The sequence below is a fragment of the Wyeomyia smithii genome, chromosome 2 (genome assembly GCF_029784165.1).
Source record: "Wyeomyia smithii strain HCP4-BCI-WySm-NY-G18 chromosome 2, ASM2978416v1, whole genome shotgun sequence".
Taxonomy (NCBI): Eukaryota; Metazoa; Arthropoda; class Insecta; order Diptera; family Culicidae; genus Wyeomyia; species Wyeomyia smithii.
In genome coordinates this window covers 150,073,591-150,086,037 of record NC_073695.1, presented here as the reverse complement: position 1 = coordinate 150,086,037, position 12,447 = coordinate 150,073,591, and the positions used below count along the sequence as shown (strand labels likewise).

The 12,447-nt window shown below is 39.5% G+C and overlaps 1 protein-coding gene and 1 long non-coding RNA gene across 2 annotated transcripts; one reads left to right on the top strand and one right to left on the bottom strand.

Moving 5' to 3' along the window:
* The first annotated feature begins 416 nt into the window (after positions 1 to 416).
* LOC129720068 (uncharacterized protein K02A2.6-like) lies at positions 417 to 1,835 on the top strand. Its single transcript, XM_055671478.1, has one exon. It carries the CDS (start codon positions 417 to 419, stop codon positions 1,833 to 1,835), a length of 1,419 nt encoding a protein of 472 aa, XP_055527453.1.
* A 7,929-nt stretch (positions 1,836 to 9,764) lies between these two features.
* On the bottom strand, positions 9,765 to 10,523 carry LOC129720756 (uncharacterized). Its single transcript, XR_008727275.1, has 5 exons — positions 10,439 to 10,523; positions 10,277 to 10,351; positions 10,105 to 10,205; positions 9,952 to 10,037; positions 9,765 to 9,892 (listed from the first exon to the last, which is right to left on the bottom strand). It is a non-coding gene; the product is annotated as an uncharacterized LOC129720756 (long non-coding RNA).
* Between the last annotated feature and the right edge of the window lie 1,924 nt (positions 10,524 to 12,447).

Below are 12,447 nucleotides of genomic sequence, written 5' to 3'. Positions count from 1 at the left end.
ATAGGATATGCCTCTCGAGTACTAACGCCGACGGAGCAAAACTACGCACAAATAGAGAAGGAACTGTTGGCTGTGCTCTACGCATGTGTACGGTTTGACCAACTGATTATCGGAAATGCCAAAACTGTTGTCAAAACGGACCATAAGCCTCTAATCACCATTTTTCAAAAACCTCTATTGAAAGCTCCAAAACGTCTCCAACACATGCTCTTGAATTTGCAACGATACAATATCCAACTGCAGTTTGTCTCTGGCAAAGATAATGTTCTTGCTGATGCTATTTCTCGTGCTCCGGAAAATTCTAAAGCGGACTATTCACAATTTCAAAAGCATAAATCTACCGTGTTTTCGGAGACGTCGAAAGCATCGATCTAAGCAGTTTTCTAAGCATCTCGGACGATCGGATTAACAACATCATGGAGAAAACTTCCGAAGATTCAGTACTACAAACAGTAATTCAGTATACCAAGCAAGGTTGGCCGGTGAAAATCAGCAATCTTCCAGTTTCTGTGAAGCCTTTCTTCAAGCATCGCCATGAAATTTCCTATCAGGACGGTTTAGTGTTTCGTGGGGATCGTGTCGTGATTCCAAGCTCGCTGCGTCGAATGTTAACTGAAAAGCTTCACGTGGGCCATCCCGGAATCGAAGCCTCGCTGAGGCTCGCCAGATCTAACATCTTCTGGCCCGGAATGAATGATCAAATTAAGAATCGTATCCAGGAATGTGAAACTTGTGCCAAATTCGCTGCATCTCAAACAAAGCCTCCCATGAAATCCCATCCTATACCAGTATATCCATTCCAGCTGGTATCAATGGATGTCTTCTTTCAAGTGTATCAAGGAAAGCAACGTAAATTCCTAGTAACCGTGGACCACTATTCCGACTATTTTGAAATTGATATCCTCAAAGACTTAACTCCTTCGTCAGTCATTCAGGCATGTAAACGCAACTTCGCTTGTCACGGAACACCTCAAAGGGTCATATCGGACAATGGTTCAAATTTTGTCAATGAGGAAATGGTGCAGTTCAGCAAGCAATGGGACTTTAAGCACTCCACCTCGGCTCCGTATCACCAGCAGGCAAATGGGAAAGCCGAGGCTGCAGTAAAAATCGCAAAGCACTTAATCAAGAAGACAGCAGAATCTGGTCAGGACCTGTGGTTGGCGTTACAGCTTTGGCGTAATACACCGAACAACATCGGTAGTAGTCAGGCATCGAGATTGTTTTCCCGTGGTACGAGGTGTGCCATTCCTATGCCGGGTACGAACTTGGTACCTAGTGTCGTCGAAAACGTGCCGGAAGCAATTTTAAAAAATCGACAGAAGATAATATATGACTACGATAAACATTCTCGGCGCCTGCCCGAACTGGACATCGGTTCTCCAGTGTATGTCCAACTTAGACCGGAATCATCTAAGGTGTGGACTCCTGGAATAGTGAAAAACAGACTGGGAGATCGATCGTATATGGTTGAAGTCGAAGGAACCAGTTATAGACGAGATACTGTTAACGTTAAACCACGCAAAGAACCGGTTGCACCTCTTGTGACCATTCAGGATTGTTTGCCTAGCACATCCACTGCAACCACTTTCGTGACAGTCCCAGACTGCACTCAACCTGGATTACCTTCACCTGTAATACCAACCATGGGATTCTCCGGACCTGCTGCTTTGACTACTGTGGTGGAACCTCAACGATCCGATGTCTCTCAACAGCTTTTAAGTACCCCATCTACTTCCGCAACTTCTAACAGTGCGTCTCCACGGGCTGCACGTCCTAAACGTCAAACCAGAATTCCCTCTAAGTTTAAAGATTTCATTGTTGCAATGAAGTAGTTTAAGTTTCTTATTTTTGCATTAGGGAGAGGATGTTGTATTACCTATTCAATTATTTTTATACTTTGACCTGCCCTCGCTTCACGAGAAGTAGAGTAGTTCGAATTCACCATGTACGAACAGTTATTCAACGACCCACATGTGTAAGACACTGAATAAACATACTGGTTATTATTCGATCTTTTATTAGAGTTAAAGAAAGTTCTTGTATCTCTTTCATGAATACGACAGTTTGCTGACTGAAAGTCAAAAACATCTTCGAATTCGTATTCATCAGGTCTTTTATTCACATGCACAAATAAAGAAAGTGCTATTGCTATATGATAAACTTCGTTTTCCCATAATGGTTGTAATGAATTCGTCACACAAAAGTCTTCACTAATGTTGGTCATTAACAGATCAAGATAACAATTTTGTCCATTTTTCACGTGATTTATTTGATTAAGGCCATGACTAGAGGTTTTATCAAAAAGAAGTTGCAGCGTTTCATTTTCGCCAGTAATTGGAAGTAAAATACTATGGTTATCAATGTCCGGAATAAAATCAATGTTGCGTTGATAGAAATCACCGAATATGTGGAGTTTTACTTCAGGTAACAGCTTAGATGCTATATTTTCAACAACATGAAAAAACTTTTCAAAAATTTCTTTCCGCGCATTATTTGGAGGGAAATAGACAGAGACAAATACGTGTGTCTCTCCTGCTAGTTCTGCTTTAACCCAAACATGTTCGAACTCTTCAAACTGAATGGTGTCGATAAGCACTGAATTAAAGTCTACTGACACCGCAATTAAAACACCACCACCGGATTTCATTTCAGATAGTTGATAGTTACGGTCATTTCTATAGACATAATATCGGCAACCGAAGACTTCTTCGCTGCGAACACCCTCATCCCAGCTGGTTTCGGTTGCTAAAATAACAGAAAATGAACAGGATAGTAAGTTTTTTTTGAATTTCGTTAATTTTGTGAGCGCCTCGCATGCGATTAAAATTTTGACAATATACAGAGATCTCGGTAGTGGTGGGGTGTTCGAGTGTAGAAGCTAAAGAATTAGAGTCATTATTAACAGAAGTGTTTACCAGAGCAGAGCAGGTCGTGTCATTTCCTACCTCTTCAGGTTGAACAAAATTTTCGCCAGCAACGGTCCTCTGATGAGTGAGTCAATTGCGTTGAAGACACGAGTGCCTAGATGAGCACGCAATGCATTGTGAAGTAGGAAGGTGTCCATGTTCGCTGATCATCTGGGGTTGAGAAAGTGGAAACGCGCCGTTCGCCGGGTATGGGTTAAGAGTTTCGCTTCTTTGAAATTGAATCGTAGGAATGAAGTTAGCTTGAGGTCTGGAGAAACGGTCTTTCGCTGCTGCAAGAAGCACTCTGTCAGGTGGTAGCAGTTGATTTGCATGGAAACGATTAGAGTTGGTGTGTTGTCGATCATTGTGAGAGTTGGTGCCGTTATTGTGTTGTCTGTTGACCATGTTATAGTTGGGACTATTGTGATTATTCAAAAAACTGTTTTTGACGTAACGGTTGGGGTTGGTATATCTACGGTTACTATTGGTGTTGAAGTTGTTGTTCTGTCGTCTATGATAGTTGTTGTTGTTGTTGTTACTGTTAATGTTGCTATAGACGTGATTTCTGTCCGGTAAATTGCTGCTCCTGAATGCTCGATTTCGTTGTCGTGAACGTTTTTGCCTATTTCGCCATGCTCTGAATCGTATTCTGTCCTGTTCTTAACGACGCTTTTCGTCAAAGGATCGCCAGTCAGCTTTCCAACGCTTTGTTGATCCAATTAAACGCCATCCCTAATGATCACAATCATTCTGTGAAACTGGCGAGGTGGAAAGCTGAGTTTTTTTCTGTATTGTGTCAAATTTGGTAGATAACGATTTCAGCTCGTCCAAAATATTGAGCTTGATATTTGGATCTTCATGAGGGCTTTGTTTGCCAAGCTGATTTATTTCGTTTTTTATTTCTTGTCGCAATTCAATCGAAGTAAGGTCAACCAGCGACGTTAAATGATTTTTTAGTGTAGAAAGTGCCCCCGATATGCTATGGTTTTTGTTGATGGTGGCTAACTCATGCTTTAGATTATTGAGCAGCGTTTCAAGATTATATATATCTTCCGTTGCAGTATACGTCTGGTTCGGCTGGTTTGGGTATTGCAGTTTGAATTTATGCACCACCTGTGTGTTTGAATCAATCTGAGTCACCAGCAGCTTTTGCTGTTCGGTCAGCTCTTTCAACTCAAACGTCATCGTTACATAAGTTTGGCATGGGCCGCAGCATGGTAGCAGGTATGATGTGAGGTCGGCAGTTCTTTTGTTTGATGTTGTGTCAGCAGTTCTTTTGTCAGCAGCTCTTGTAACGCGATTTGAGCCACGGTTAGACGGTAACCCCACACAGGAGGGGTGAAATTTACGACTCTACCCAACGCACGACCACAGCTCTTCGATGGTAGAGTCAAAACAAACTTCGCAACGTTCGCTCATGTTTGGCATAAACAAAACAAAACACTACCGATTAAAATAAACTTCGCGCAAACAAAATAAGTATAAACTGACTTATACACGCCGGGAGCGACTAAGAAACACGTCCGAACTGGTTGACGGTCAAACTTACTTCCGATTATTCGATTATAATGAAATAAAATGGGAACGTATAGGGCAGCCAAACTTTGAAACCATGTGTTCAATCATAATTCATCAGTTACCCCTTAACTAGCCCGCTCATCTGATAATGATATTAATCAAATCGGTTGTGTAGTTTCTGAAATAATGAAGTTTCGTGATTATCACATTTCGGTACATTACAGACGAAGTTACAGTTTGATTACAGTCAAATTCAGTAGGGTGTTATGAGGCAGCTTGACTTATTAATTGACACTAATTTTGTGGAAATCGGTTCAGCCATCTCTGAGAAAAGTGAGTGAATGCAAGTAGTCTTCGGAATATGTCCCTTTTCATAGCTGGATTTCACATTTTTAAACATAACAGGCAAAGTAATAGTCCGATTTCAAAACAAATCAATAGGGTCTTATGGGGCAACTAGACCTTCCATTTGACACTGATTTTATGGAAATCGGTTCAGCCATCTCTGAGAAACATGAGTGAGATTAAACAGTGTTCAGAACATGTTTCTTTTCATAACTTTTGAACCACAAGTTCAATCTATATAAAATTCAAAAGTTAAGGGTTTTTAGGTAGCCCTTTCATTTGAAACCAATTTTGTTCAAATCGGTTGTGTAGTTTTCGAGATAATGATGTTTCATGATTTTTACATTTTGATACATAACCTCTAAACTGAAAATCCGATTACAAAAAAATTGAATAGGGTCTTATGGGACAAAAAGACCTTTCATTTGCAATTAATTTCATGAAAATCGGTCCAGCCATCTCTGAGAAAAGTGAGTGAGAATAAAAATCTGCACATACACACACATACACACACACACACACACACACACACACACACACACACACATACAGAAAATGCTCAGCTCGTTGAGCTAAGTCAAGTGATATATGCCATTCAGCCCTTTGGAGCACTTGTATACTTTCGGTTTTGCAAGTGATTGCTATACCTTTCTAGGAGAAAGGCAAAAAAGCTACATCATTTATGGATGTTTCCTTATTTAATCCGCCTGTCCTTGAACGATCCGAAAGAAACATATTCCGAAGACTACTTGGACTCACTCACTTTTCTCAAAGATGGTTGAACCGATTTTCACAAAATTAGGGTCAAATGAAAGGTCTAGCTGCCTCATAACACCCTATTGAATTTTGCTGTAATCGGACTGTAACTTGGTCTGTAATGTATCGAAATGTGAAAATCACGAGACTTCATTATCTCAGAAACTACACAACCGATTTGAACAATATTGATATCAGATGAACGGGCTAGTTAAGGGTTAACTGATGAATTATGATTGAACACGTGGTTTCAAAGTTTGGCTGCCCTATACGCTCCGTTATGTATTAAATTGTTAAAACAACGAAAGTCTATTATCTCAAGCATTACACGACTTATTTGAACATAACTGATGTCATACAAACGAGTCATCTCTCAAACTAACAAATAACAAACCTCAAAACAATTTGATATGCTGTTCAAAATTTTGGAAAGAAAAGAAACTCAAAAACTATTCAACACTATACCTGCTTTGATCAATATATATGGCCTCAACATGATTTAAATGTGGTATCGTACTATTTGAACGTTCCCGGTATCGCTCGTTATTAAATTGTTCGAAATTAAGAGTCATTTCTTTTATTTCGCTATTTCTTAAGCACTAACATCACGTCAAATTTCGCATTTTATACTTCCATTACAACATCAATATTTTAAAGCCTAAAGAGTGAATATACTTTTATTGGATTCAAGCATGCATGTAAATCTATTTTTACAAATAATAAGTTGGAATGAGAAAGGCTGAGTCTGACCGATAGGTGGATTAATTTAGGTTTTTTAAGGTTTTTTGACCCTCTCCTCCCCCATCGTAGCAAAGTCAGGACCCCCCTCTAGATAATTACGTAGCTTTATAACAACCACCCCTCCCCCCCCCCATAACTTTCTTTTTTGCAAATTTTATTATCCAAAACATACCTTGTGTCATTAAAGAACAAGAAAAGACAAGGAAGGAATAAAAATGACCCTAAGCAGACAAAACAGTGATAAAAACGAACAATTATAAAAAATCCAAATTTTTTTTCTTAGTTTCATGTTTGCTACGTAGCTTGGCTTGAACCCCCACCCTCCCCCTCGTCACATTTCGTCACAAAACTGCGACCCCCCCCTACCTCCCCCCTCAAATGCTACGTCATTTATGAATGTTCCCTTAGTACATTTTTCAATCGTCAGTTCCACATTTACTGCTTGAAATAGACATATGAATAACATATCTTGATATTATGATAACACACCAATAACTTGCTCTAAAAACCAAGAAAATAACCGGTTCCGATATTCTCGAATTATTAGATACCAAATGCATAACTGAACATACTATAAATACAGTCAAACCTGTTTTTGTGCGAAGGATACGGACCGCACAAAAAAATCGCATAAAAAAAATCATTTGAAACTTCACGTGCAGCTACAAAACAATATTTCCACAGCATCACCTTTTTGCCTTTCTCCTAGAAAGTTATAGCAATCACTTGCAAAACCGAAAGTATACAAGTGCTCCAAAGGGCCGAATGGCATATATCACTCAACTCAGCTCGACGAGCTGAGCATTTTCTGTATGTGTGTGTGTATGTGTGTGTGTGTGTGTGTGTGTGTGTGTGTGTGTGTGTGTGTGTGTGTGTGTGTGTGTATGTGCAGATTTTTATTCTCACTCACTTTTCTCAGAGATGGCTGGACCGATTTTCATGAAATTAATTGCAAATGAAAGGTCTTCTTGTCCCATAAGACCCTATTCAATTTTTTTGTAATCGGATTTTCAGTTTAGAGGTTATGTATCAAAATGTAAAAATCATGAAACATCATTATCTCGAAAACTACACAACCGATTTGAACAAAATTGGTTTCAAATGAAAGGGCTACCTAAAAACCCTTAACTTTTGAATTTTATATAGATTGAACTTGTGGTTCAAAAGTTATGAAAAGAAACATGTTCTGAACACTGTCTATTTTCACTCATGTTTCTCAGAGATGGCTGAACCGATTTTCATAAAATCAGTGTCAAATGAAGGTCTAGTTGCCCCATAAGACCCTATTGATTTGTTTTGCAATCGGACTATTACTTTGCCTGTAATGTTCAAAAATGTGAAATCCAGCTATGAAAAGGAACATATTCCGAAGACTACTTGAACTCACTCACTTTTCTCAGAGATGGCTGAACCGATTTTCACAAAATTAGTGACAATTAATATGTCCAACTGCCTCATAACACCCTATTGAATTTGACTGTAATCAAACTGTAACTTCGTTTGTAATGTACCGAAATTTGAAAATCACGTAAATTTATTTTCTCAGAAACTACACAACCGATTTGATCAATATTATTATCAGATGAGCGAGCTAGTTAAGAGTTAATCGATGAATTATGATTGAACACTTGGTTTCAAAGTTTGGCTGCCCTATACGTTCCCATTTCATTTGATGTTAATTGAGCTTAAGCCACCGTTATGTATTAAATTGTTAATAAAACAACGAAAGTCTATTATTTCAAAGATTACATAACTTACTTGAACATAACTAGTGTCATACGAACGAGTCATCTCTCGAACTTACCAATAACAAATTTAATAACAATTTGATATGTGGCTCAAAAGTTATGGAAAGAAAAGAAATTAAAAGGCTATTTAAAACTATACCTGCTTTGATTGATATATGTGGTCTCAACATAATTTAAATGTGGTTTTGTACTATTTGAACGTTCCAAATTCATTGATTCCTTGCGATGTGTTTAAAGTCTGCAAATGCACGACGAATCGGTCATAAAAAAAAGCAAAGCTACATTCCGATTCGGAACTTGACCTTCTGTTTACTATACACAGACTTCGCAGCCAGTCGTTAAGTGTACAGGACAATTGCGAGGCTAGCGCTACGATCCTACTGACACTAACAGTCTCTCCCGAGTCGAGACTCGAACCTACGACGACCGGCTTGTTAGGCCAGCATCGTACCTCGAGACCAGATGGGGAGATGGGGAGAATCGGTCATAGGATATGATAAAAGTCAAAAGACAAATCGTTTGAAATGATTGGTTTTATCGAAATGACAACATCCTCGACTTTTGGCTTCTGTACATCGCCCTAATTCTGAATATATTCATATTGGGTGGTATTCGGTCATTTTCAGCAGACTTTCTGGCATCAATCTGACACCGGGAATACTCATATTGGGAGGTATTTAGTTATTTTGGTTGTTTTCCAGAAACTAACAGTGGTCGTCTTTAAATTCAAAATGGTGTCAAGGGTCAATGTTTGGTTTCTATGCATCATTAATTTTAAGATAATTTCTGGTCTCTGAGCGTCATTCTGCTTGAAGAAACACTCATATTGGGTGTAATTCGATCATTTTCCGCTGTTTCCCAGGAACCGGAAGTCGCCAACCTAGAATCCAAAATGGGGTCTGTAATCGATTTCAGCTGCTGTGCACAGTGTGAGTGTCCACTTGTGAGTGCCGTTAGAATTTTTTTTCGCTCTGATAAAAGATAGTTTTCAACCCGTTTTACTACATACCAATCGCAATAACCATTATCAGATTATCAGTAACGATAAACTTCGTTTGCGTTTAGTGGAATACTCACAATTACTTCATTATTCGATCGCTTTATTTGAGCTTTTAATCTTCGCCTACCGGTACAATGGCAAGCATTTGTTTTTCTTGCACAAACGATTTGTCAAAGGAGGAGGATATAACATGTAAAGGATTTTGCAAGTCGACCTTCCTTCTTCAATGTGTCAAACTCAAGAATGATTTTGAGGATATCGTTCCGAGTAGCGGACAATTGTTCTGGATGTGTGCTGCTTGCACAAAAATGATGAATAATGCAACCTTTCGACAAGCAATCGCCTCCACCAACGAGGCTATGCTTCATCTTGAGGTGCAACAAAACAAAGTGCTAGAGGAGTTGCGAAGTGAAGTACAAAATCGAACCTGATATAATAGTGCCACTCACTCGAGAGGATACAAAGTGCTGGTTGTACTTGTCGAAATTTGATCCACGCGCCACCGTGGACGAAATTTCTAGATTGGTACGCAGCAATTTGGATATCGAGCCGGCTTCGATAGTTGAAGTAGTAAAGCTAGTTCCCCGTGGCCGTAGACTGGATGAACTAACCAATGTTGCTTTCAAAGTGGGAGTGAACTCGGATTATAAGGAGAAAGCCATGTCTGCCTCGTCTTGGCAGAAGGGTATTTATTTCCAGGAATTCGAATTTACCCGTGGTGGCCAACCGAAGCCGTTTCGTGTCCCTCCGCCAGTCCAGCCAAACAACGAACAACCAAACAATGAGCAGCCTCCGACAGTCTAGTTCGATCTCACCCATGCCGTTGCTTCCCGCTACAGGACACAATGTGTTTATCTCTCGTTTACCTGAGCCGTCTGTTAAAGAAACGAGTTATAACAGAAAGAAAAGCGAAATTAACTTGCATATATACTACCAGAATGTAAACAGTATCCGGAGTAGTGGCCGTCTTCAAGCAATTTTCATGTCTGCACTGGAGCGCGATTTCGACATTTACGCATTCTGTGAAACAAATTTAGATGAATCAATCCATAACCAATTTGTATTACCACCATCGTTTGCAGTTTACCGTTGTGATAGATCCTCAACCAATTCCGATAAGAGCAGTGGTGGCGGTGTTCTCATTGCTGTTAATGAACGGCTTTGTAGCAATGTAGCTTTTGAATCCTCCTGCAATGAGCAAATAACCGTTAAGATTCAATTGGGAAAAACGGAGTTTATTCTATGTTGTGTATATTTACCTCCCGACTCGAACTTTTGCCGTTTTGCATCGTACGTTGGAAGCATGCGAAACATAGTCGATTCGTCACTTGAAGCTGAAAGTAAAATTATTGTAATGGGCGATTTCAATCTGAAAAATACGATCTGGTGGCGTGAAACTGAAAATAATTTACATCTCTTACCGTTTGATGTCCGTCAACCAGAAGAAGAGCTCCTTGTTGATTCTATGGCTGCTTGCGGTTTTTTCCAAGTTTGCGACATCCCGAATCAAAACAATAGGTTTTTAGATTTGTTGTTTACCACTGATGATGAGTGCTGCCGGGTCGAGGTGAGTGATCCAGTGATAAGGAATGAAGTGCACCACAATGCCATGTCAATTGACGTTAATATGAGAGAGCTGCCTGTACCAGACGAAACACAAAAGAAAATGGTTTTGGACACTCATCTTATCGATGATGCTGTGAGTGCACACATAACCGAAGAATTACTACATGTAGACTGGCACAACGTTTTTGTCTGTGATGATGCATTTAGCATGGAAGATAGTATGCCCAGCGTTGCTTCTATGTTAGAGTCTTTAAAGAAAAAATGCATTTTTGATGCAATTGATGTTAATGCCTGCTTGGTGGAAACAGCAACTGACTTCAATGTTGTTGTCTTCTATTTTGTGGTTTATGGTATATTGGCGCGTCATTGTAAAATGCGAAAAGTTGAAGCTAAGTTCAATTATCCGGCATGGTTTGATCAAGAAACAATAACACTGCTTACACAGAAAAAGAAGCTTTATAATAGATTCCGTCGAACAAAGTCAGAAGTTGATGAAAATGCGTATAGGCAAACCAGAAACGCCTTAAAAGATAGACACCGGTCACAGCATCGGCTGTACATGGATGAGCTGCAACGAAACATTCAGTCAAACCCTAAGCATTTTTGGAAGTTCGTGAACGATAAGCGCAAAAATAGTGGTATTCCCACGAATGTTGTATATAATTCTAAGAAAAGTGAAAGTATCCAGGATGCCGCTGACTTGTTTGCTGAGCATTTCAAAAGTGTCTATGACCATAATGCTTCTGGTAATGTGCCTCAATTCGCGTCCTCCGAATCTAGTATGCCCATTCTAGCCGTGTCTATGGAAACAATTCGTGAGAAAATATTGTTGCTGGATGTATCTAAGGAATCGGGACCGGACGGAATACCGAATTCATTGTTGCGAAGCTGTGTGGATGGTTTTTTGCTTCCGCTTCTCACGCTCTTCAATGCATCTTTAACGAAAGGAATTTTCCCGAAAATCTGGAAGATATCGCATATTGTTCCCATCCATAAATCCTGTATCAGACTAACCGTTGTAGTGGTTGACCGCTACCGTTCCGTTCCTTTTCGACCAATCAGAGCACAGCGGTCGACCGTCGCTTGTTGTTGTTGTAAAAAATAGAATTATTTCTATTTTTGCCGCCAACCGTTCCCAACGGTTGGCGACTGCTGTCATTGACATGGCAAAGGCAAGCGTGCCTCTTCACACCTACACAAAGTCACATATAGAGAGTAGTATCAGTTAGTTATTTATTAAAATTATGAAAATGAAAATGAAGTGAAAATTTTTAACAAAAATTGAATTGAAATAAAACTCAAACCTAATCTTACATTTATTTTTTACTGACTATAATTGAGAATTGCAACGATTTTTTCGGAACTTATTCGACATTAATCGGTCCTATTAATGTTTTGACTGGCTGTCGTGTGTGCCAAAAAGAGAAGCACACATTTTTATTCGATAAGTCTCTATATGTGACTTTGTGTAGGTGTGAAGAGGCACGTTTGCCTTTGCCATGTCAATGACAGCAGTCGCCAACCGTTGGGAACGGTTGGCGGCAAAAATAGAAATAATTCTATTTTTTACAACAACAACAAGCGACGGTCGACCGCTGTGCTCTGATTGGTCGAAAAGGAACGGAACGGTAGCTGTCAACCGCTACAACGGTTAGTCTGATACAGGCTTAAGAATGGTTCGAAAATATCAGTCGCAAATTATAGAGGCGTAACTATCCTTTCAGCAATACCAAAGATGTTTGAAAGCGTTTTTTACGAACATGCATATAAGTGGATTGAACCACAAATCCTGAGTTGCCAGCACGGATTTTTGAGAAAACGCTCCACCGTGACAAATTTAGTGGAATTTGTATCTAGGACAATA